Source organism: Megascapheus bottae, chromosome 2 (genome assembly GCF_031878675.1).
Source record: "Megascapheus bottae isolate mThoBot1 chromosome 2, mThoBot2.hap1, whole genome shotgun sequence".
In the NCBI taxonomy this organism is placed as follows: Eukaryota; Metazoa; Chordata; class Mammalia; order Rodentia; family Geomyidae; genus Megascapheus; species Megascapheus bottae.
Window position 1 is genome coordinate 17,146,212 of NC_143510.1, and position 22,925 is coordinate 17,169,136.

At 51.2% G+C, this 22,925-nt stretch overlaps 1 protein-coding gene across 1 annotated transcript in view; it reads right to left on the reverse strand.

Annotated features, from left to right (window-relative positions):
• Prkcd (protein kinase C delta) overlaps positions 1-20,284 on the reverse strand; it is a 29,802-nt gene extending 9,518 nt beyond the window's left edge. Inside the window, exons 1-7 of the mRNA XM_090321039.1 lie at positions 20,079-20,284; positions 16,248-16,357; positions 3,387-3,520; positions 2,326-2,525; positions 732-792; positions 417-579; positions 295-326 (exon numbers count right to left, since the gene is read on the reverse strand). Coding sequence (XP_090177165.1) covers positions 295-326; positions 417-579; positions 732-792; positions 2,326-2,525; positions 3,387-3,501 — 571 coding nt within the window. The 5' untranslated portion in view covers positions 3,502-3,520; positions 16,248-16,357; positions 20,079-20,284. The remainder of the gene's footprint in view (positions 1-294; positions 327-416; positions 580-731; positions 793-2,325; positions 2,526-3,386; positions 3,521-16,247; positions 16,358-20,078) is intronic.
• Between the last annotated feature and the right edge of the window lie 2,641 nt (positions 20,285-22,925).

Here is a 22,925-nt window from a genome sequence, read left to right on the forward strand (position 1 = left end):
CTCGGAAGAGAAGCACCAAACTGGCTTTGATGAACTATAGCAAGCCAGTCTTGGTAGGGGCTACCATCTCCCCGCCCTTGCCTCCACATGTGCACATGCATGCATGCGCATGCAGGCTCTCTCTCTCTCTCTCTCTCCCTCTCTCTCTCTCTCTCTCTCTCTCTCTCTCTCACACACACACACACACACACACACACACAGAGCTTCTATCTAGCTATACCATCCTGAGCAGGGGTCACAGGCACATGTCGTGGAAGCACATACATACATAAACCCAGCTTTGGAGATACTTACGCCTGCACTTGTAGCCTTGTTTGTTGAGGCCCCTAAAAGGCAAATTCCCAGAAGCATGAGTGAGAGGTCCCTGGTGGCCCTTCTCTTCCCTGTGTCACCCCCAGCAGGCATAGCAGTCTCACCAGACAAACTCTTTGCACACAGAACAGAAGGTGGGCTGTCCAAAGAAGGTAGCGATAAACTCATGGTTCTTAATATAGTGGATTTTGGCCTGTTTGATGGCTCCACGGCGGTTCATGATAGGAAACATGGCGTCTTCCTCACTACGCATAGACTGTTTGCAATCTGGGAACAATGACATAGGAGAGTCACTTCCACTGTTCAGAAGGGACATGCCCCAGCAATTCGGCATCCTCAAGTGGTCCTGAGAGAGGGGCTACTATCCTAGATCTCAGTGCAGGCTCTGTCACTGATCCCCACCCAGGTGGGCATCTTACCCCCGTCCTCCAGGAAGTACTGCACAGACATCAGAACCTTGGCTTGGGGCTGTAGGTCCAGCTGTTGGGGTGGAAGGTGGAGGGATGAAGACAAGTCAGTGAGCATGAAGAGGACTCAGAACCTGCCCCCATGGCTGACTCCTGAGGCCAGGGGGTCCCCTAAAGCTTAGCTAGACACCTGAATGCCTAGTGTGGCCAAGGCCCCGCCCAAGCCCCGCCCCACCTGTACCCTAGGTATTATTACATTTGGGGAAGTGAAAGGATCTAGCCCACACCCGGCCAGGCCACAAGGCTGAGAACAGTCAGGGAGGGAAACTCCCTACTCTACCCCCTGCTACCTCATAATTAGGAGCTTAGAATAGTACCCCTACCCCCATGTGCATGTGCAGACACAGAGACACTGGGTCTAACATACCTATGGGCTTAAGTATCCTGTACCGTCCAGGGGGCTGGACCCTAGCCTCTGTTCCCTCCCCAACCCTGGGACCCACGCTTCACAATGGATATCTTCTATGGGAGTGAAATGGAGCCCAGATCCAGGCCTGTACTCTTGTCTGACCAAGGTGCAGAGCAATTCTGTGTCAACCTCTTCCTATCTTAGCCCCTTCCCCTGCTCAATGGAGGCTGGCCAGAGCTTCTGATGACCACAAGGCCCTTTCCAGTGGAGACACCCTGGCTGTAGGGGCTCATATGTAAATCAGAGGAGATTCTTCTATTGCTGGCTTCCTGTGGTCACCACAGCTGTATGTGGGCACTGGCGTGTGCAGTTCCACACTTAGCAGGTGAGTATCATGAACTAGTTTTATCTCCTTGCTTCTAAAATACGTCATGTTGGCTGGGCACAGGTGGCTTGTGCTAATAATCCTAGCTATTCAGAATCTGACACCTGAGGTTTAAAGTTTGAAGTCAGCCAAAGTTAGGAAAGTCTATGAGACTCTTATTTCCAATGAACCAACAAAAAGCCAGAAATGGAACTGTGGTTCAAGTGGTAGAGCACCAGACTTGGGAAAAAAAAATCCATGGGAAAGTGTTCTAAATTCAATCCCAGTACTGGCACAAAAAATAAAATAACAAGTCGGGCGTGGTGGCGCACGCCTCTAATCCTCGCTATACAGGAGGCTGAGATCTGAAGATAGCAGCTCAAAGCCAGCCTGGGCACTAAAAAGTCTGTGAGATTCTTATCGCCAATTAATCACCAGAAAACCAGAAGTGGCGCTGTGGCTCAAGGGGTAGGGTGGTAGCCTTGAGCTGAAGAGCTCAGGGACAGTGCCCAGGTCCAGAATTCAAGCCCCAAGACACGCCCCCCCCCCAAAAAAAATTGCTACATGCCTTTTCAAAACTAACAGGGGGAAAAATAGTCCCCCAAATAAAGAGGACTTGCTTTAGAACTTAATATGTGTCGGCTTCTCTAAGGAGTCCTTGATTTTGGGTGCTCATTTCAACTAACTGAAATGATAAATCACAAAGCCAGGACTGGAGCCCAGAATGCACTGGCCACAGAGCCGCGGTGAGCGCCTTGCAGCTGTGCTCTCCTGAAAAGCCCATACCGGACTCCCCCATGCACATGCATGACCCTGGCCCATAAGCCTCTCACCCAGAACTCAGCCTTGCCGTTGTTCTTCTTGCAGCGCTCAGCCAGCACCGACACGCCCACAGTCACCTCAGACACTGGGTCCTCAGCTGCCCGCATCAGCACAATCTGGATGACACGGCCCTCGTAGATGTGGGCATCAAATGTGGACTTCCACTCAGGGTACATGGTCGGCTTCTTCTGTACCAGTGTTTTCCCTCGCTCTGCAATGGGGCCAGGCAGGCAAGGTCAAGCTTGCCTTCCCAGACCCATGGATCTGCAGGGTCCCAAGGACCTCCCAGAACGCCGAACTGCCTGTGCTGTTAGCACACCCTGGCAATTCTCATTCTAGGCCTTTGCTCCTGTGTTTCCTCTCTTGTGACCCTTTCACTCCAATTCCACTTAAATGTCTCTTTCCCTTATGCATTTACTTAGTGAACACATGTAAAGGCTAGCCACAAAGGCAAAGAACACAGCGAGTCCTCCTGGAGCCCCAAGACACAAACCAGTTCATCTCTCAAATTACTTCTAAGTCACAGTTGTAACGAGAGTAACGAGGGAAAGGTCAGTGGTTCTAAACCCATCTTCTATCCAGTGGTGTAAATTCAGTCTGAGAATCAAAAAAGGTTTTCTGGAGGGAGGGACAACTCACATACCGAAGGAATGAGGAGGGCCTGGCCAGGGGTGAACAGCAGAGGGGAGGTGCACTTCCTCTAGGAAGTTTTCCTGACTCTAGTGTAGCCCAGTGACCTCCCTGGACTTCCTGACAAGACTCATTACTGGTAACTCAACCATGAACTCCATGAGGACAGGACTAGACTGGTCCTGGAACACAGCAATGACTTCACTGCCCAGGTGTGAAACAACCTATGAAACCAGAAACCTAGAGGGGCTCAGTTTAGCCAGCATGTGAGCTCTGTAGGGAGTCTGTTTTCCTGTATCCATAGAGGTGGGTGGGGAAGGGAGTCCAGGACAAGGAAGAAAAAGGATCTCCGAAAGGATCCTACAGAAGTAGGCAAAGCTCCTCCCCAGGCCTTCCTGCTGAACCCCACACCTCTCTTTCCAGGGCGCAGCCTCTACCCTACCTGTGCTGAGTGCCTCCTTCATCTTCACAGCACAGAAGGGCTGGCTTGCCTCGTCTTCCATCTGCACAGAGCCCAGCTCATAGGAGTTGAAGGAGATACGCAGGAATGGGGCCATGGTGAGGCCTGCAGTAGGGCTGTGTACACAGAGTGAAGTCAGGTAGCAGAACAGAAGTCAGGATAGCCATGGGAGGCACAGTGGTTTTCCCCTAGCCCTGGGGGCTCTCTCATCATTGGGTTTGGCCCATGTGGTGGGTAAAAATGTGCTAGACTTATAGCAGGGTGTATGCTGGTGGCTCATACCTCTGATCCCAGCTACTACTTAGGAAGCCAGTCCAGGCAGGATAACCCATGAGACTCTTATCTCCAATTAACCAGCAAGAAGCCAGAGGTGGAAGAGTGGTTTATGTGGTAGAGTGCCAGCTTGAGCACAAAATCCAAATTAATAGTGAAAGGCCCTGAGTTCAAGCCCCAGTATAGATACATACACAAAAAGCATGCACTAGAGGTTTAGGCACTCATGTTAAAAATTGGTGAACTTCATGGTTTTAAGTCTGGACCTCTGGCATCCCAGGTAAAATGGGAGAATGTAACATCAACAGACACTGGGCTGTCTACCTCAGCCAGGATACTCTCTCTGTCCATTCCTCTCCAAACCCTGGGTCCTACAGTATCTGAGTCTTGACCCCAACAGATTCATTGAGGAGCCACTCATTGACTCTTTTAGCAGCAAATTGCTAGAGTCTCTCTCTCTTTCTTTCTTGCTAGGATTACAGGTGTGAGCCACCCCACCTGGCTGTTTGTTTCTTTATTGCCAGTCTTGGGGCTTAAACTCAGGGCCTGGGTACTGTCCTTGGACTTTCTCAAGGCTAGTGCTCTACCACTTGAGCCATAGTACCACTTCTGGCTTTTTCTGTGTATGTGGTACAGAGGAATCGAATCCAGGACTTTGTGCATGCTAGGCAAACATTGTACCACTAGGCCACAATCCCTACCCTGGGTCTTTCCTTTTAAATTAATTTTCCCCCAAAATATAAAGCTTTTCCTGCTGGAGGTAACCAGGTCAGCTTCCATACTACTTTACTGTTCCCTAAGGTGAAGATGCTACAGGTGACCTCATGGGTCATTTGTGGAGAACACACATGTGTAAGCCCATATATGCACACTTATACTCCAACAGACACTGGCTCTAGGCCCAGCCACTACACTAGAGTGCCCCATAACTGAGGCCAAATGAGTGCCTCTTGCTAGTCGTGCACATACACAGTACTCTCACCACAGCCTGCAGGGCAGTACAGGCACACATCCTCTTCCCACACACTTGTGCACACAAACTATAGCTGCCCAGCCCTGAAATAGTTCTCTCCAGCTCCACTACAGGCCCTAGAGCAGCAGCCAGGCCTGCTGGTAGCTTCCAGATGAGATGAGCTCACAGGAAACATTGATCTCAGCATACAGCATGGCCCAGGACAGCCCAGCTAGTCCTCTGAGGCCCATAGACACACCAGAGAGGAGGAATTGGCAGGGCAGATCCCAACCCTGCTCTTATCCAGGCCTGGCTCCTACTTCATAAAAGGAAGAATTGGTATGCAAGCTTATACCTGAGCACAGGCCCCAAAACCTTTAGCCTCAGACCAGCAGGTAGGTAAGTGCTAGGTGCCAGGTCAGACACCCACAGCCATTTATGGGCAAGGAGGGACGGCTAGCAGTAGGATGCTATGGGCTCTAGCCTAAGCTGAAGCATGCACAAGTGTATGAGTTGTTGGGCTTGAGGTGTATATGGGAGTGATGAGTGTACAAAAGTGTGACAATGCAAAAGTGTGTGTGCTTATGATGCTATGAGAATGGGTGGCATGTTGTACAAGAGTTGTTAATAGTGGAGTATAAAACAAATGCCCTGGGGCTGCAAGTATGGCTTTAGTGGTAGAGTGCTTGCCTAGCATGCATGAAGCTCTGGGTTCCACATAAACAGAAAAAGCTGGAAGTAGTGCTGTAGCTCGAGGAGTAGAGCGCTAGCCTTGAGCAGAGAGGTCAGGGACAGAGTACAGGCCCTGAATTTAAGCTCCAGGACAGGCAAAATAAATAAAGGCCTGGACCTGGCTTTCAGCATTGGTAGGAGTCTTGGTGAGTATCCCCAACCTCCATGCTAAAAAGGACGTTAGCTCTTCCTATTGTCTTGCTTGGCCTTGAGGTCCAAAGGTCCAAAGCTTTGGACCTTGTGAATGCTCACAGCAATGAGAAATGATAAGTAAGGTGCCCTACAGGGCACACTTGCCACAGCACTGTCCACAAGTCTGGGCCAGACCTCAGCACCCACAGCATGGTCTCATGCCTCTCAAAAGGACAACCTGAAGACACAGCTGGGACAATGAGCACCTTTCTATGTGCTTCAGAAGACAAGGGACAGTCAAAGAAGAGGAGTGAGATGCAGGACATGTACTCTTGATGAAAAAGGGACGAGAGCTTCCCAGGCAGGAAAAAAAAAAAGGTCAAACTAGCTGGGTACAATATCCATAATGCCTTGACTGTGGATTTCAGGTCCTGTGGCCTCCCATCTTCCAATTAAGGAATAGTCCCTTGTTCAGGGTTGTCATGTTGATGAGAACCAATGCCAACCTGAAGACCTCAGGAGGGTCCTCTTGTCAGTATCACTCCCTTGAACTGACAGTGCCCATCTTTGACCTATGCATCCCCCTTTTAGTGTACAAAGTATACCCATAACCCCCACTGCATTCCTTCTACCTGACCTCCAGTCTGCATTCAGTTCTGGTTACCTCACTTCTCAGACAGGGAAAGCAAGTCTATAGGAACACACAGCAGCTTATCCAGGAGCACCAGATATTCCATACTCCTGCTGAACAGCTTCTCCTGGCAATATCCTGCTGTGGCCTGGCCCAGGCCCTAAGGTCCCCTAGCTTCCAGTGACCCAAGCTTGACTAGCAGGAACTACATAGCGACTGCCCAGGGCTACATAGAGAAGACAGGTGATCAGAGATGCCCCAGGAGGGTAAAGCAGGGCCCAGGACAGGCCTCCCCGCCTGCACCACAGGCCTGCCTTCTGGCTAGCATTCAGAGTAGCTGCTGCTTGCAGTTATAAGTCATTGGAGGGAAAACCACAACCACAATAGGGCTAGGGTTCAGCCCTAAACCTGCACAGCCAGACCACAGTGCCACGAGCCCGGGGGATCCGTGGTCTTCATGGGCTGCTCTGGGGCTACCCAGCAGTAATCCTAGGGGTCAGATCACCTTGCCCTAACTCACTAGGACTAAAAATGGGGTGAAGACTCTAGCCTGATGCTTCTAACCCCTGACCATACTGTTTAGACCTCAGGATGGAGACAGACCACATGAACTGGCATCTGCCTCCATCACTGTGTGATTCTGAGAGAGCTCCTCTGGTGCCCACTGCACAACAGACACCTACCTAGCACGCCTGAGCAGTGGGGAAAGGCAAGGGGTGAAGGGTGAGGCAGCAGCACAAAAGCAAGGTATACTTCTATTTACAGCCCACATACAAACAGGCCCTGACTCATAAGCCCCAAAGGAAGGCTCAGCCCCAGACTCATCACTACTTGCAGGTCCAGGGTGCTGTCAGGGCTAGACACCACATAGCCCTCCACGGGGACCAGCCAGGCCTTTCTGGGGTCTATCTGGGGTTCTTAGATGCTATGATCTTGCTAGTTTACCTAGCAGCAGAAGTAGCCTTGTAGGCATAGAATAGAGTCAAACAGCTAGCTGTGAATCTCACACTTCTGAATAGGGCTGGCCTTTCCTGAGCCATCAAGGTACCAGATTAGCCTTGTAATTACATTAGCTCATATCTTATAACATCTAGAGGTGGGAAACTAAGGCTTAGAGAGGTTACATGACTTGTCCAAGGTCACAGTGCCAATACTAGTAGAAAGGTTTGAACTCAGGAAGAAGAGATTAAAGGGGAGATGAGAATAGACATGGAGACAGAGAAATGTGCTAGGAACAGCATGTAAAAATCCAAAAATTTACAAGGCCGGGAGTTTAGTCTAGTGGTACAGTGCTTGCCTAGCATGCACGCAGACTTGGGTTTGATTCTTCGGTATCACATACATAGAAAAGCCATGGTACTGTGGTTCAAGTGGTAGAGTTCTAGCCTTGAGAAAGCCCAAGGACAGTGCCCAGGCCCTGAGTTCAAGGCCCAGGACTGGCAAAATAACCCCAAAAAACAAAAAAAAACAAATCCGTATACAATGACAGAGAAACAGGTAAGGGTGCCAGGTCCCCTATACTTGACTGGTTTATTCATCCATCCCTATCTCTCACCATTCTGAGCTGGTCCCAGGACTGTCCTTTGGAATAATCCTCCCCTTTGCACAATAGAAGTAATATGACTCCTGAGTAACTGTCTTTTCTTCTGTCCTAGTAGCTTGAACTACTAGGTTCCCAAAACCTGGGTCTCTGTCTCTGGACACCAGCAGGTGGAATGGTACTAGCTAGGTCAGAGCAAGCAGGCAAACAGAAACCTGTTTCTAGCTAGTCCAGGGCAGTGGGCAAGGCCAGCCTCAAGGTGACAAACGTGCCTGTACTATTAGAACTACCAGAGTGGCCCCTAGAGCAGCTCCCAGTGTATGTTGGTAGGCACATGTGTATGTGAGTTGCAGATTCCTGAACATAATTGTGTTGACCAGCAAGGAAGGCTGGACCATCAGGAGCAGAAATGCACTTCCGATTTTTTTTTTTCTACATGTATAACTTGTTTCAAACAATTCTTTCAAAACCCAAATATAAAACCCATCAGGTAAAAGTGTCTCCAAGTTCGGCATGTATCCCCTAAGCACGAACTGCACACATTCCCTAGCACGAGCCAATCCATAATACATCAACCCTTTGAGCTAACCAATCACTTCCAGCTATTTGTCCACAGTGTGTTATGATTTGCTCAAACTTGTGACTAAAGTTCCCAAAACCCTATAAATACCCTGTACAACAGGAAGTCGGGGCTCTCAACTTAGACCTGCTGTGCCGGTTGTGTGTTCAGGCTCGAGCTTGCAATAAAGACTCTCGTGCTCTTACATCAAAAAAAAAAAAAAAAAGTCTCCAAGAAACGGGCCTTCAGGGACTGACATTGTAACAGTGGGAAAAACGAAAGCTAAGGAGCTGCATCCATGGTCCCTCATCTCTCAGACGCAGCCTTATTACCTCTACTTATTTCTTCCCTCATATTTAATTTATCCTCACAGGCCCATGGGGTGATGCCTACAGGGAAGAAGTATAAACAATGGCTGGGTATGGACAAAAGAAGTCTTGGTCAGGCTGCTGGGGGAGAGCCTCTGAACAGGTTCAGATAGAGATGAGCCACAGTTCCTAGTGGAATATAGTTTGTTTCCTTTGAACAGTATTCTAGGAAGCAAAGGCTGCCCTCGTGCCACCTTATGTAGCTCTTTCCCATCTATACCAATCTAGCATTGAACAAGCCCTTACTACCCATGAAAGATACCACCTGATGCCAAACAAGACTGGATGGAGGGGGCAGCAGAGTGAAGTTCTCTTAGGGGAGCAGCCCAGCCTGGTACACAGGCCTCGAGGGAGGAATGAAGGAGGGAAAGTAGACATAAGTGCGGTCAGGGGATAAAATGGAGTAAGGTGGTATGACCAGCAGGAGGGAGCGGAGAAGGCCCTGACAGTTGTGAAAGGACAAGGGATGGACATGGAGGACTGCTAGGCTGGGCAGGCAAGCAGGAATAGCTTGGTTAGGAGGCTGGCCTCCTCACCGAGGTTGCATACCCCCAGAAATGAGTGTAGCAGGAGGAAAAGATGTAGAAGACTGGAAAGCCCCTTCTGAGGCCCTCCTCAGGTCCCAGAATGGGCATGCCTCCCCCATCAGTTCTTTCCTATGACTGGTATCTCATGCACTGGCCCTGGGCTCCTCAATGCTCTGCTACCTCACACAGACCAGCCACTGTCCATATAGTCTGCTCAGACTCTCCAAAGCTATATTACTCCTCACTCATCCCCTTCCCTGGCACTCAGTCCTGGCCAGCATGACATTCTTCCCAGAGTGGAACTCTTCAGCTTGCATTGCCTTTGGAGAAAGCCCAGACCTCAACCTGAGCGTCCCACACCCTGACCCTCACCTGTTTACTTCAAGCCCCACTCTAGCTACTCTGTGCCTTATTCTCCAGCTTTCCAGAGCACAAATTCCTTCAGCCAGAATATCCTTCTGAGTCATCACAGATATTTCCAGGCCATTTGAAAGGCCAACCCTGAATTTTCCTCCTCCCTAGGAAGCCAGGGGCTTCCCTGCTGATCTGTGTTGGTGTCTAGCTATATGGCTGACCCTCAAAACTCCACTACCAAGGGTTGGGGGCATGGTTCAAGTGGCAAAGCACTTTTCTGGTACGTATGAGGTCCTGGGTTTGAGCCTCAGCACAAAAACAAAACAACAAAAAACACCACCGTCACCAAACAACCTTATGTGGTGATGTACATCAGGAATCTCAGCACTCAGGAATCTAAGGCAAGAAGATGGTGAGTTTGAGGCCAGCCTGGGCAAAACAGACTTTTTCATTGAGTACAGAGACAGAAATTGGGTGGGAGTAGGGAAGGGGCAAGGATGGGGGGAGGGAGGGAAGGAGCGAGAAAAGAAGGGAGGGAGAGAAGGAGGGAGGGAAGAAGGATGGGAAAACAGGGAGTAAACAGAAAAACATGATTCTATTGTCAGGTTCAATCCAGCCCACTGGAACCTGGAACCCAATGGAAATCAGAGATGGGGCCTGGGACAATCATACAATTTACAATTGTAATTTTACAATTATAATAACTGGAATGCATTCTCCTAAGAACAGAATGAAAGCTGGGGTCCTCTTCCCAAGAAAATACACATACAGTGACATGATTATGTACACAGTGGGATGCCTCAAGCCCAGCTAGTAGAAATCACAATGTACAAGCTTGCTGGGGAACAGCCAAATAAATATGTGATTATAGAGCATGATAAGACCAGCCTTGCTCAGGCAGTGAGAGCAGGGGGTGAGAGGTGAGGCTAGGATGATGGGAAACCTATTGTCTGGGGAAGTTGAGTGCCTTCAATCTGAGGGATCATCAGGAAGGTCACAGCCCACCCTGCCAGAGGGTCTGCAAGGATCACAGGGGATGGACTATCAATTGGTTCACACTGGTCCCTACCTGCAAATGTGGGGTAGAGCCACCTGAGGTCATAACTTATACAAGGGATAGCTTTGAGTCACACAAACTGGTCCTCAGTTTGGGGATCCCTGGGCTCTGAGGAAAGGCTCCAGACACCCCTGAGAGAAGAAAAAAGTCCCTTTGTGGCAGGAGCCTGAGAGCTGGTGGTGAGGATCAAGAGACCTCTGTCAAGAGTCAGGGTGGCCGGGTGCTGGTGGCTGCAATTTTTTCTACTCAGGAGGCTGAGATCTGGTTCAAAGCCAGTCCGGGCACAAAAAGTCCTTGATACTCTTATCTCCATTTAACCAGCAGAAAATCAGAAGTAGTGCTGTGGCTCAAAGTAGTAAAGTGCTAGCCTTGAGCTGAAAAGCTCAGGGACAGTATCCAGGCCCAGAGTTCAATCTGACATCACCCCCCCCCCAAAAAAAAGTCAGGGTGGCAGGCATCTGAACCTTTCCAAGAATAATCGTATTTTGGTGTGTGCAGGTAGGCGCATGTGCACCAATCCAAACACTGTTGAGTATGGGGATCCACCCAAAGTTGGACATATAGGCACACACACACACACACACACACACACACACACACACACACACACACATCTTTGCCCTTGCCAATTCTCATGTCAACAAACATCCAGGCCCACAGAGACCACACCCAGTCACATGCACAAAAGGTGCCACAGCCATAATGTTCACACAGATGCAGATACAAGTAAGGCAGAGCCTGGAAAGACCTCACATACCTGACTAGAATTTGGCATCTAAATGCAGTTTTTTATTTTTGTTTTTTTCCTATAGCAGTGCCCCTGGGCAAAATGGCTATGGAGGGGAGAAGACAGGAAAGGCAGGTAGAAATCAGACCAGGCTGATCCTACCCTCTGAAGGAGGTCCAGAGCAAAGTCCAAAGTGTGTAAAGGAAGGAGTGGGAAGTTCTGACATATCCCTGGAAAAACCTCTGCCTGCCGATCTTAGGAGCCCTGACGGAAATTCAACAACAGCCAAGGCCAGAGTTGCAGGTTAGGCACACGGAAGGAGAGGAGTACTACAACTTCTGCTGGCGAGGACAGCCCATATATGACTCCATTAGGTCCAGGCGCACTATGCAGAAAAGGAAAGGGAGGTTGAGCGACTCAATCAAAGCCACAAAGTCAATGGGGCAGAGCAGGAAGAGGGTGAGAACAGTCACCAGCTGCCTTTCCCTTCCCTGCCCAACTGGCCTGCAGAGGGCTGAAGAGTATTTCCATGTGGAAAGTGCCTCTCAAACAGTTTCTAATGGTCCCAAGCTTCTCCTTATCCTTTCTTTCTCCCACAGAGGATGGTCATGAGTTTCCTAATAGTTCACAATAGTAAACAACTGTTTTATGTTTGAAAGAAGGCAAAAAAAAAAGCAGCCCCGAAGCGTTTTGTGGTCCAACTATCCCTTAGAGATGGCCAAGGGCCCACAAGATGCCTTCTCACTTCCCAGATCTTGAGAAAGAGAGGAGAGGCAAGCCATTCTCACATGGTATGCTATCTCCTGGACAGCCAGGGGTAGGAGGGGAGGGGAAGAGGAGCCCACACAGGTCCTAGCACAGAGGCCAGGGGCACTAACAGAAGCTATCACCATCATCTTTATCACTACTGCCATCGCCAAACCTGGCCCTCTCCCCCACTGACCCACTGCCCATCTCTAGCTGTCCCTGGTAATCTTTAGGGCTTCCTTATGTAGTGGGAAGAGACACGTGTTAGCCTCTCCGAGTGGGGTGCTCTGTTCTGCCGGACCAGCCAAGTCAGCCTAACTCCACCAGCAGGCTGGCAGTTGCCCCTCTCAGGGTTTCCCCATCTTAAAAAGGAAGAGCCCTGAGCTTTCTCCACTTCTGATACTCAAAGACGTCCCCACCAAGAACACCCACCCACACACAGCTTCCTTCCCCAGAGTCCAGCAGCCCACACCATGCAGACATCTGATCCAACCTTGGGCCTCCACCGCTTCACAGGCCTGTTTACCCAACATGGCCATAGACATGATCCAAATCTTCCGGGGCTGTTGTGAAAACAACTGCTCAGCCACCGCAAGCCTCTCTCCTGGCACCCACACTGAGAGAGACCTTCGAGGGACAGCCCTCCCGGCCTGTACCTGGGGCCTCCCAAGCTTCCCCACAGAAGATCCTAAGACTTTTGACTCTCGGGTGTTTCTTTCATCCCAGACTCTTCTGAACTCCAGGCTTCTGGCTCTACCTGTCTTCCTACCTCACCACATGAATGATTCCAGAAGTTCTTAAATCTGCCCACAGCAGCCTACTGGCGTTCCCCTTCCGAATGTCTTCATCTGCTAGGAGCGCCCACGCTCAGGGCTCCGGCAGCCGTCAGGCTAGACACCTGGGGCCAGTTTTCCGCCTCCTTGCTTTCTCCACACAGTACACTATTGCGTCTGCTAGTGATTGTCCAGCCTCAGCTCTGCTCTGCCCCCATCCCCAGGCTAGGCACCTGCTTGTACTCCTCTCCCCGCTCATTTCTGCTGCCCCCTCCCTCTTAAGGCAGAAAACAGACCTTACTGCCCTTGCCTAAGCCCCCAGTATTTCCCATTAGTCATGGAAAAAGCCCCACAACTTGCCACTTGCCCTCCCTGCTCCTGGCATCTGCCCTCCCCTCACTCTTGTGCCCTAGCCACAAGGACCCCTTTTCAGTTCCCTGAATGGCCAAAATTCCTTCCTACTAAGGAGCCTCTGTGTTTGCTCTTCCGTCTTCCTGTCCTCAACCCCTGCAATAGCCCCTTTCCATTATTCACAACAGGGACTTACAGCAGTCTAGTCCCTGGCTTAAGGGTACACAGCCAAGACAAAGTAAACCAGGGTCTGTCTGATACCTGCTGAGATCCTGTCCCTGTGCCCTCACTCATACTCATAGCCAGACCCCTGTACAGTTGAGCCCGCCAGTCCTGCCTGCTATATGACCACCATTCTCCAACACCAGAGACCCCCAGCCTCTTGGTACTATCGAAAGTCAAAGCTCAGACCCATCTTCACTGGACTGGCCTAGGAAGTCATCTGTCACCAACAGTGAAGGACATGGCATGGATGTTGATACTGGGGGATTTCTAACTCCCACATTCTTCCAGTCTCCAATCAGTCTCAGATGCCTGCACATTTCCCCAGCTCAAAGGCAGACTCTAGGGGTCCCTAAGATTAGTAGGAGGACTCACCAATCACCCCTTATTGCTCAACCAATTCTCAAAGCCCAAAGTCCTACAGGGGGTCAGAGCAAGGAGAAGCTGAAAGCACACAGAAGAGGCAGCAGGCATCTGTAGGCTGCTTTTCCCTTTCCTGCATCCATTTGTTACAAGATCTATTTTCTTCCCTTTGAAAGGGAATGAGGGGGAGATAAGCAGGAGGTAGTGGGCTTCCTCCCCTAGGGCTCCTTTTGCAGAGAACATGGAATCTATGAACCAGTGGTATCCTTTCTATCCTGGGCACTGTTGCTGGAGGCAGAATTTGGAGGAGCAACCAGGGAAGCCACATTGCCACTTGCTGGCTCTTGGTCAGTTACTACAAACCAGATACTAAGTGTTTTATATAATTGTGGTTTCTACTTTCTAAACCTTGATGGTGTGCCAAGTATGGTGCTAGCTACTTTGTATACATTACTGTTTCCCCAATAACCTTATAAAGGTGGATATTTTCATGATCTAATTTGTTAGATGGCAAAACTGAGGCACTGAGGGTCAAAGACACTTATCCTGGCTCATTCATGCAGCAGCTAAGCACTACCTAGTAGCTTAGATTCAACCCAGCCATTGTCAGCCTCTAGAGGCTATGCCTATTAGAGCTGATGCTCTGGAATTTCAGCTTGTAAGCTCAGGCTCAGAGAGAAGCAATGGGAGGGGAGGGGAGGTTAAGGACTTCATGCTTGGCTCTGTCTTTCCTCTGGAGCCCCTGACAAGTTTGGGCAGCTCTGGCATGGAAGGCCTGGTCAGTCAGTTGGCCTAACCCACAGGCCAGACACTGCTCTCTTGGGAGGCAGGGTTGGGGTGGGGTAAGCCACAGGCAGAGACTGGTCAGTCCTACTCCAAAACCACTTCCTGGGCAGCCTAGAGGAAGTGAGCCTCAGAAATGCCTTGGACAAATGAGATTCTCCCCTGGGTCCAGTCCTTGGAAAGTAAATCTGAAGAGAAAAATATCCTATTTGCCTCTCAGGCTCCAGAGTACTGAAACCACACTACACACACACACACACACACACACACACACACACACACACACACACACACACACACACTCACACGGAGATATTGGGGGAAAAACAAGCTTGTAAGACCCCCTACTGCCTGTGAGCACCCTGGCCCCATGACCAACAGCCCACTCACTTCCTCCTCTGTGGCAGCAGCCACCAACCGCCTGGAGCAGCTGACGGCCCCTCCTCCACACCCATGCCCCGATCTCCAAAGCCAAACCCCTCCTTAGCCTGGTAGACTGAGCCCGGTAGGGAGAGTAGCTGTTGGATGCCTGGCCAGAACTCACCTTCCAATGTGGTCTACCCTCTCTTGAGTCCCTGGGATCACAGCTGTAGCTGGATCCTCGGTGTTGAATGCCAGATTGTGATCCTAACCAGGGCCCCCCATCCTGGCCCAGCATGGAACACTGTGATGTGTGTGAATAGTCATGTGAGTGCCCGGTGACTAAGGTAATTGTTTGTATTTGTGTCTGAGTGTACCCACTGAAGTGGATAAGAATACCTGTGTGCACGTGCAGGCATTGTTTGTCTAGGGTACAGTACAGCCTGGCTTTCTGCACTCCTGACTGAGCACATACACATCTCTGCCAGCCTGCCAGCCAGGAGATCTTTGAGAGTTTAAAGTAGGTAGGTTTCAAGGCTAACTGAACTCTCTAGGGAACGAAGTTGAGTGATGGGAGGGAATGGCTTGTCTACCTAAAGCAGAAGGGGTACCCAAGCCAAGGACACTTCCTTCCCCATTGGGTTTTGGGTAGGATGAGTAAGCAGAAGATTCAGTGAAAACCCTGCCCTTGCTCTTCTCCCAGAGGAACAGAACAAGGAATGCCAGGACTTTCTTCTCTCCCTGCATCCACTATCAGTCCTAAGGGAGCTCATCGTGTTTGGGGTGTGCTCATGGACACAGAATGCCTAGAGTGCCAGATAAGTGACCGGCAATGGCTTGTGGAAGGAGACCATCTTCATCATCCCCCACTCCTATCACTCCAGTGCACATGTGCCCCCTCCTCTCACACATTCTAGGGCATTACACCCTTAACATATCACTCACACGGCTGTCTTCTTTCTTTTACTTTTTGCTTTGTTTTGCTTTTGGTGGTAAAGTCCAGATGAACTTCAGTTTCCTTATGTGATAAGAACAGTTTAAGGCAGACTCAAGGGGCTATGGAAAAACTGACACATCCATACCCAATCTATGGCTCACATGCCACTTTCTAACTAACCAAAGAAGTGTCACTATTCCTTCCTTTCCCCACTACTGGTGGCCCTAGTCCTTAGTCTTCTAAGCCAAGGCCAAAGCTTTCCTTGGACTACTGCCCAGTTGCAAGCAGTGAGCCCCCCGGAGACAAGGTAAATGGTCTTCTTGGCTCCCAGTACCACAGCCAAATCAAGAATTCTGCGTAACACTACCACCTCCCCCCAGTTCCCAACCAGTCCTATAGCAGAAATGGAAGAGTTCGGTGAGCAAGACTACCTGCCTAAGAGGATCCAGTCCTACCTGAGGCTCCCAGCTTCTTCTGGTCTTGATGGTCCCTGCTGTCACTGGTGCCACGGACCAACCACCAAAAGAAGCTCCTTGGCCTTCACCTGGACCAATCCCCAGCAGACCTGCAGGGACAGGAGAAACAGCTGAACTAGGAGGCACAGCAAAATAGCTCCCCAACCTATCAGCACAGCTGACAGGCCTGGCTCAGCCTTGCCTGATTTGTGGACCTGAAGCCTCTCCGGACTTGGTTTTCTCTTCTGTGAATAGGGTGGTGAGATCAGATTTGGGGGGAACTATACCATATTAGGGACTATACTATATTATGTGTCTATACCATATTAGGGACTGAAACACTGTGTCCCTGTCCTTGGAACATTTCCAGTCTGATGAAGAGGCCAACAGACACAGGAAAAAACTACTCTTGAACCCTCTTTGGTTTTGGTTGTTGTTGTTTGCCAGTTCTGGGGCTTGAACTCAGGGTCTGGGCACTGTCCCTGAGCTTCTTTGGCTCAAGGCTAGCACTTTAGTACTTGAGCCACAGCACCACTTCCAGTCTTTTCTGTTTATGTGGTACTGAGGAATCAAACACAGGGCTTTATGCATGCTATTCAGGGCTTCATGCATGCCAGGCAAGCACTCAAAGCCACATTCCCAGCCCCAACCCTCTTTGTTTTCAAGAAACTGCCTTATAGGTTTTAGCATCCAAAGGTTTAATAGGCACCACCTTGGGTCATTCTTCAAAGTCTATAATTTTGTTTTGTTTTGCCAGTTCTGGGGCTTGAACTTGGGGCCTGAGCCACAGCTCCACTTCTGACCTTTTCTGTTTATATGGTACTGAGGAATCAAACCCAGAGTTTTATGCATACTAGGGAAGCACTCAATTACATTCCCAGCCCAAAGTCTATGTTTTAGATGGGGGGAAAAATAGAACAATTCTGGCTCACCCTGACAGCTCCTGTGCTGGACCCATACTGAAGGAAACATGAATAGTGATGCTTTTTCACTCTTCATTTTGTATTTCACAGTTCATATAATCTTTACTATTGTGCCCATCATACAACTAAGAAAACAGAGGCCTAGAAATATCCTGGAAGGAAGGGATGGCAGAAGCAGCAAAGTGCTTAGGTCTCCAGGCTAAAAGACCTGGGAAGTTCCTCTGCAGTCCAGGCCAGGTCTTGGCAAAAGATATCCTTCTCCAAGTGTGAACTCCTCTTCCATCTGGAGACCCCATCACCACCCCCTGGGACCAGAGGCATCCTCAGACTTTGATCTTTTTGTCAGTGCTTTACATTATTTCTAATTTTCATTTAAATTCCAATTAGCTGTGCCAGCTAAATGATGTCAGTGCCCCGTAGTTCCAGCTCTCAACCCCCCCCCCCAAGCTGCCACATATACACACGGACACTGCTACAGAGACTGGGGACTGCTGGGGGAGTGGGCTGTCAGGTTGTCATTAGGGATGAACAGGGCCGAGTCCTGGAGTCCTTTGAACATGATCCTCTCTCACAAGCTGCTTGTTGGTCATGGGATGGACACAGCAACAGATACATTGTGGGCAGGAAATGGGGCTGTGGCCTATCTAGGTTTCCATTAGTCCAAGCTTCCAAGAGAATGGGGACACACAGCTGGGGACTGGTCAGCAAATAAGAGTTTGAATGGACTGCACTGTCAAAAACCAAGGCTTCATGAAAGTATCTTTAGCACAGGACGTCTAGGACCTCACAGCTCTCTCCAGATCACAGACAAGGAAACTCGGCCACAGAGAGGCCTATCTTGGGTTTCATGCTCTTGAAAGGCATGGCAAATGTCTTTTTTGATCCAGAGCCTGAGGTACTGGTCACCACACTACAAACCCCAGGACTTGTCTCAGCTTTCTCCATCTCCTTGTGAATCCACAACACATACTCACAATCTCACATTCTCCTGCCAGCTCACACACACACACTGTGACTCTCACCTTCCCTCTTGGCACTGCCACCACACACCTTCTTGCCGCTGACACCCACACCCAGTCACTCTCAGTTCCCCACAATCACAATCACTCCCAAAGCATACACTTGCAGTTTCGTACCCTAACAATCATCCATTCCCACCATAACTACCATACGTTCCAATTACCAGTGTTATCCACACACCAGAGCCCTCACTGCATTCTACAGCCAGCTACTACCACTCAGATACCCTCCATATCTTTCCCCCTTTCCCTCTGTCTGTCTGTCTGTCTGTCTGTCTGTCTGTCTCTCTCTCTCTCTCTCTCTCTCTCTCTCTCTCACACACACACACACACACACACACACACACACAGAGCTGCCCTCTGCTGGCCTGGCTACCACACCCCAGACTAGTCCACAGCAGGAAGGAACAAGGAAACCCAAAGGACAAGTCCCCTCATTTTGGACCTGGTCAGTCTGGTCACAGCAGCTCAGAAGGAGGATGGGGAATAGGTAGAGAGAGAGAGAGAGTGGAAAAATCAAATGTGAATGCACACACACACACACACACACACACACAGATGTACAGTAATATGCTCACATTGGAGTCTAGGAGATGCACACATACACATTACACACACACATAAACAAATAACTCACACAGGAGCCTAGTAGACAGGCAACCAAACACCCAGGGCTCTCACAAATAATGGATCTAATGTCTCATGGCCAGGTGACCACCAACATACACTCAGTATGCAACATGGGACCTTCTAGATACAAGGAGACAGACAACGGCAGGCAGAGACACATACACACACACTAGACACATAAGTGTAGTAACAAAACACATACAAGACACACGGGATATAGTTGCAGAGGACACAGACCAGACATATACACACAGATAAGTCACACATGTGACAAAGGATGCACACTCACAGGGGAAGTCCCCAGTGACAAAGAACCCGCAACACACCCACCTACATGCCTAGATACAAGGCAACACAGCACAAGGAAACAGGGTCCGTGCATACAGGGTAGATGTCAGAGAAGGGGGATCTCCTCCACTCTTCCTAAACCCTCCCAGCCAGGTTTAAGTGGGGTCCTCGGAGGGGTTCTCTTCAGCACAGGAGGGGAGTTGGAAGTGAGTTGGACCGGCAAAGGTACCCCCAGCGCTGCCTCCTCCCTTCCCCTAGCTGGGCCCCTAAGAGGATGGCTGGGGCAGAGGCAGCACCACCGGGGAAGGGGCTCAAGGGGGCGGGACGGAAGGGGGGGATGGCGGCCTCTGGAGCCACGCCCAGCCCCGAGACAGATGGAGAAGACTCAAGAGACCGAAAGACGAGATCGAGCGAGGAGGCGCCGCCGCGCACGTCTGCCCAGGGACCCGGGGACCGCAGGCAAGAGCGGCGGGCGGGCGGCCTAGCGGTGGTCCCGCTGGAGGAAGGAGAGGAGGCTGGGCTGGCAGGGGGCGGCAGGCGCGGGCTGGGGAGGTGGCCCGGGGGACACCGGGGCGAGCGGCGGGGGTGGGGCGGCAGAGCACGCGGTGGGCGCGGGGCCGACAGACCCGGACCTGGGGACCCAGCGGGGGTGAAGGGCGGACGGACGGATAGAGGGGCCCGGAGAGACTCCGCGGGGGCAGACGGACTTTCGGAGGCGGTAGGAGGCACCCAGGAGGGTGGAGGGCGGGCAGCGGCCGGAGGGGAGGGTCTCGGCCCCCACCGTCGAGCAGGAGGACCGACGGACCCGGGGGCCTGAGGAGCTGGCGGGTCTCGGCGCGCGGCGGGACTTTGGCTGGCCACAGCTCAGTCTCTCAGCTTCGGAAACGGGAGCCGGAGCGGGAAGGGGAAAGGAAGGGGCGAACGCACTCGAGGCAGCCCGGACCCCGCTCCCGGGCCCGGCTCTCACTCACCTCCCAAGGCCCGGCCAGGCGCCAGTGGTCCCCGCGGGCCGGGGTCCGGCTCCTGAGGTGCCGCTCCGGCGCGCACGCGGACGGGGAGCGGCGCGGGCCTCCCGGGGACCGGCTCGGCGCCGCTGGGTCCGGCCCGGGTCCCTCCGCGGAGGGCAGATGCTGGGGGTCGCTCGGAGAGTCCCAGCGGCCGCCAACTCGCACTCCGGCGCCACTGTACGCGGAAGTGCCAGGGGGCGGGGCGGCGCGACCTCACCCAGGTGCCGGCCCCGGCCCCGCCCCCGAGCGGGCCCCGCCCCGCCCGAGCCCCGCCCCCGACGAGGCCACGCCTCCGACATCTGGAAGCCCTGGGGTCGGGCGTGTGTCTGCCTGTCTGTCGGGGCCGATCGCACGGTCTGCTGACCTCTCTGCCCTCTCTAGAACTTTTGTTCTCCCTCCCCTCCGTCCACCGACGAAGCGCAAACCAGCACTTAGAGAAGACCCCATTTTACAGAGGAGGAGGCTGAGGCTGGACGGACACGACTGCACACGGGAGCCTACGAGGCTCCGTGCAGGGGGTTCCCCGGCTCCCCACGCCCCTGCCTGGGACTCCCCGCTGGAAAGTTGGCTCGCCTGGCTTGACCTCAGTCTTTCTCTTCCTGTTGGCTGAAGCGTGGACGCGCCGGGCTCGATGCCCGCAGCCAGGCCTGCGAGTCCTAGCCCTGCCCCGAAGACTCCCGGGCTGAGGTTCTACTTGGTCTGTGGCTGCGCGGCCAGTCAGGCAGTTCTGGAAGCTGCCTCTACCGAATTTCTCAGTCTTCTGCCTTCCTGCCCCACTCCTATCCCTTGGAGAGTTCCCAACGTCCCCAGACAGGCTCCTAAACTTCCTTTCTAAAGGTGGAACTTGGTTGTCAGCCATCATTCATTCATTCATTCGTTCACCAAATATTCCCTGGACCCAAAGCCTGAACAATTAGGAACCAGATTCCTTACCTGCCACCAAAACTTAGCCAAGAAAGCCAACCTGTTGCCTCCTAATTACTCAAAATGGCACTTCCCAAGATTATATATATATATATATATATATGAAGGTCCTAGTTTTCTGACCTTGTGGAAGACCACCTGGATAGCATGAAGGTCAAGAGAACAGACAAGACACTTGTGGCCAGAGACAAATATTGTCAGAACTTTAGTTTTCTCAAGTAGTAGTGAGAATATGGGGAGGCAGTTACAGTTGGGCCAGTGACAAACTAAAAGAGGTTTCTGTGCAAAAGTTGCAGGCAAGGATCATCAGGAAAAAGCAGAGGCTAGGAGAAGCAGGATGGAGAGCAGGGCTGCCATATGACTGAGGTTGGGGAAGATGGGTGGGAAGAAATGACCAGACCAGGTAGATTACAAAGCTGTGGGAGTCCTAGATGGAGGGTTTTCCAGGGTGCAGAATCCTGACAATTACGTGCAACCCCAAATCCTATTGTAAGTGTGTATTGGGGATTCAATGAGCCAGAGAAAGAAAAGCAGCGATTCCTCCTACTGTAGGAAGAGGGAAAACTCCGAAGGGCAGCTCACTGGACTCCAAAGAGACTATTTTGGCTGCGCTCTGGAAAAGGCAGAAAAGAGATGTCCCTGGGCTTCCTTCAAATGGCCCCAAGGAGCACAGGCTTGTGTGAAGTCTAGAGAATCCAGGCCAATGGCTGGAGCCATTGCATCTCAGAAATGCTTCTGGTACTCCACTGAGTGTGTCAGGGCAGGGTTCAGATGAGCTGGCCTTTGAGTCTCTATAACCAACCTAATAAGAGCCTGCTTAGGCCTGGAAACAAACTGGCTGTGTCACATGCTAACTGACCCTTGGCAAATGACTGACCACACCTCTCTTAGCCTGAGACTTCATCTCTAAAGGGACTAGGGATTACATGAGGTGATATTTACAGAGCTCCATCAAAGATGGATACCTGGTGAAGGCTTTGTCCACATTGGCTTGGGTTAGTCATGTCATAATACCAGGGCATGAGCTATCAGCCTTGAAAGAGTATTTGAAATCCTCTCATGACATGTAAATACCCAAGCAGGACTGAGCTCATAGCAGTAACACAGAGATACTTTCCCCTCCTTCCATGTGTACAGGAAGCGAAACTACTGGGACTACAGCTGGACAGATCCAACCCCAGCTTTTTCTCTGTGGATTTTCTGGATGGTTTGTCCAAAGGAGAGGAAGTTGACCCCTGCCACCCCATCACATCCAAAGGATACAAACATGAAGGGTACCAAGGAAGGCCAGGACTCAGCCAAGCAACCTGGAGAGGGCCTAGCCCATCCTCTGTCCCTCAGACCAACCCAGCTGAAGGCAGGACAGGATCCTCCATTTGATTTCTGTCATGAGTTGGTCTTTGTCCTGGACACTGTTTCTTGCTCTATTTCTCTTGGTCTGAGGCTTTGCTGCTAGGGCCATCTCTACAAAACCCAGATAATTGGCATAGCCAAGGGAGAGCAGGCTTATGTTTCTGGGGCAGAAGGCACAGGTCCTCAGGGATGAGGTACTTGGACAACAGCTGGGAACAACAGAGCCTAGAAGGATGCCACTGGAGGTAGCTGTGGTGGAGAAAGGGTGCTTGGCTATGCAGATTACAAGTACTGTCAAAAATAGGGATTTCAGCCTCAGGCACCAAGTAAGGAGCAAGTAATGACAAGCTCAGAGGGCCATGATTTTGTGTCAATGTCACAAGACAGGGAAGGGTCAGACTAGGGTGTTGACTTGACTGTGTCCCGGGGTCTCATATCTGTGCCATGAATATGCCAATAATAAGGACCTCAGGTGGTTGATAAAACTTGTCTTGGTGCCAGTGCCAAACAGAAAGTTAGCAAGGCTAAGCTGAT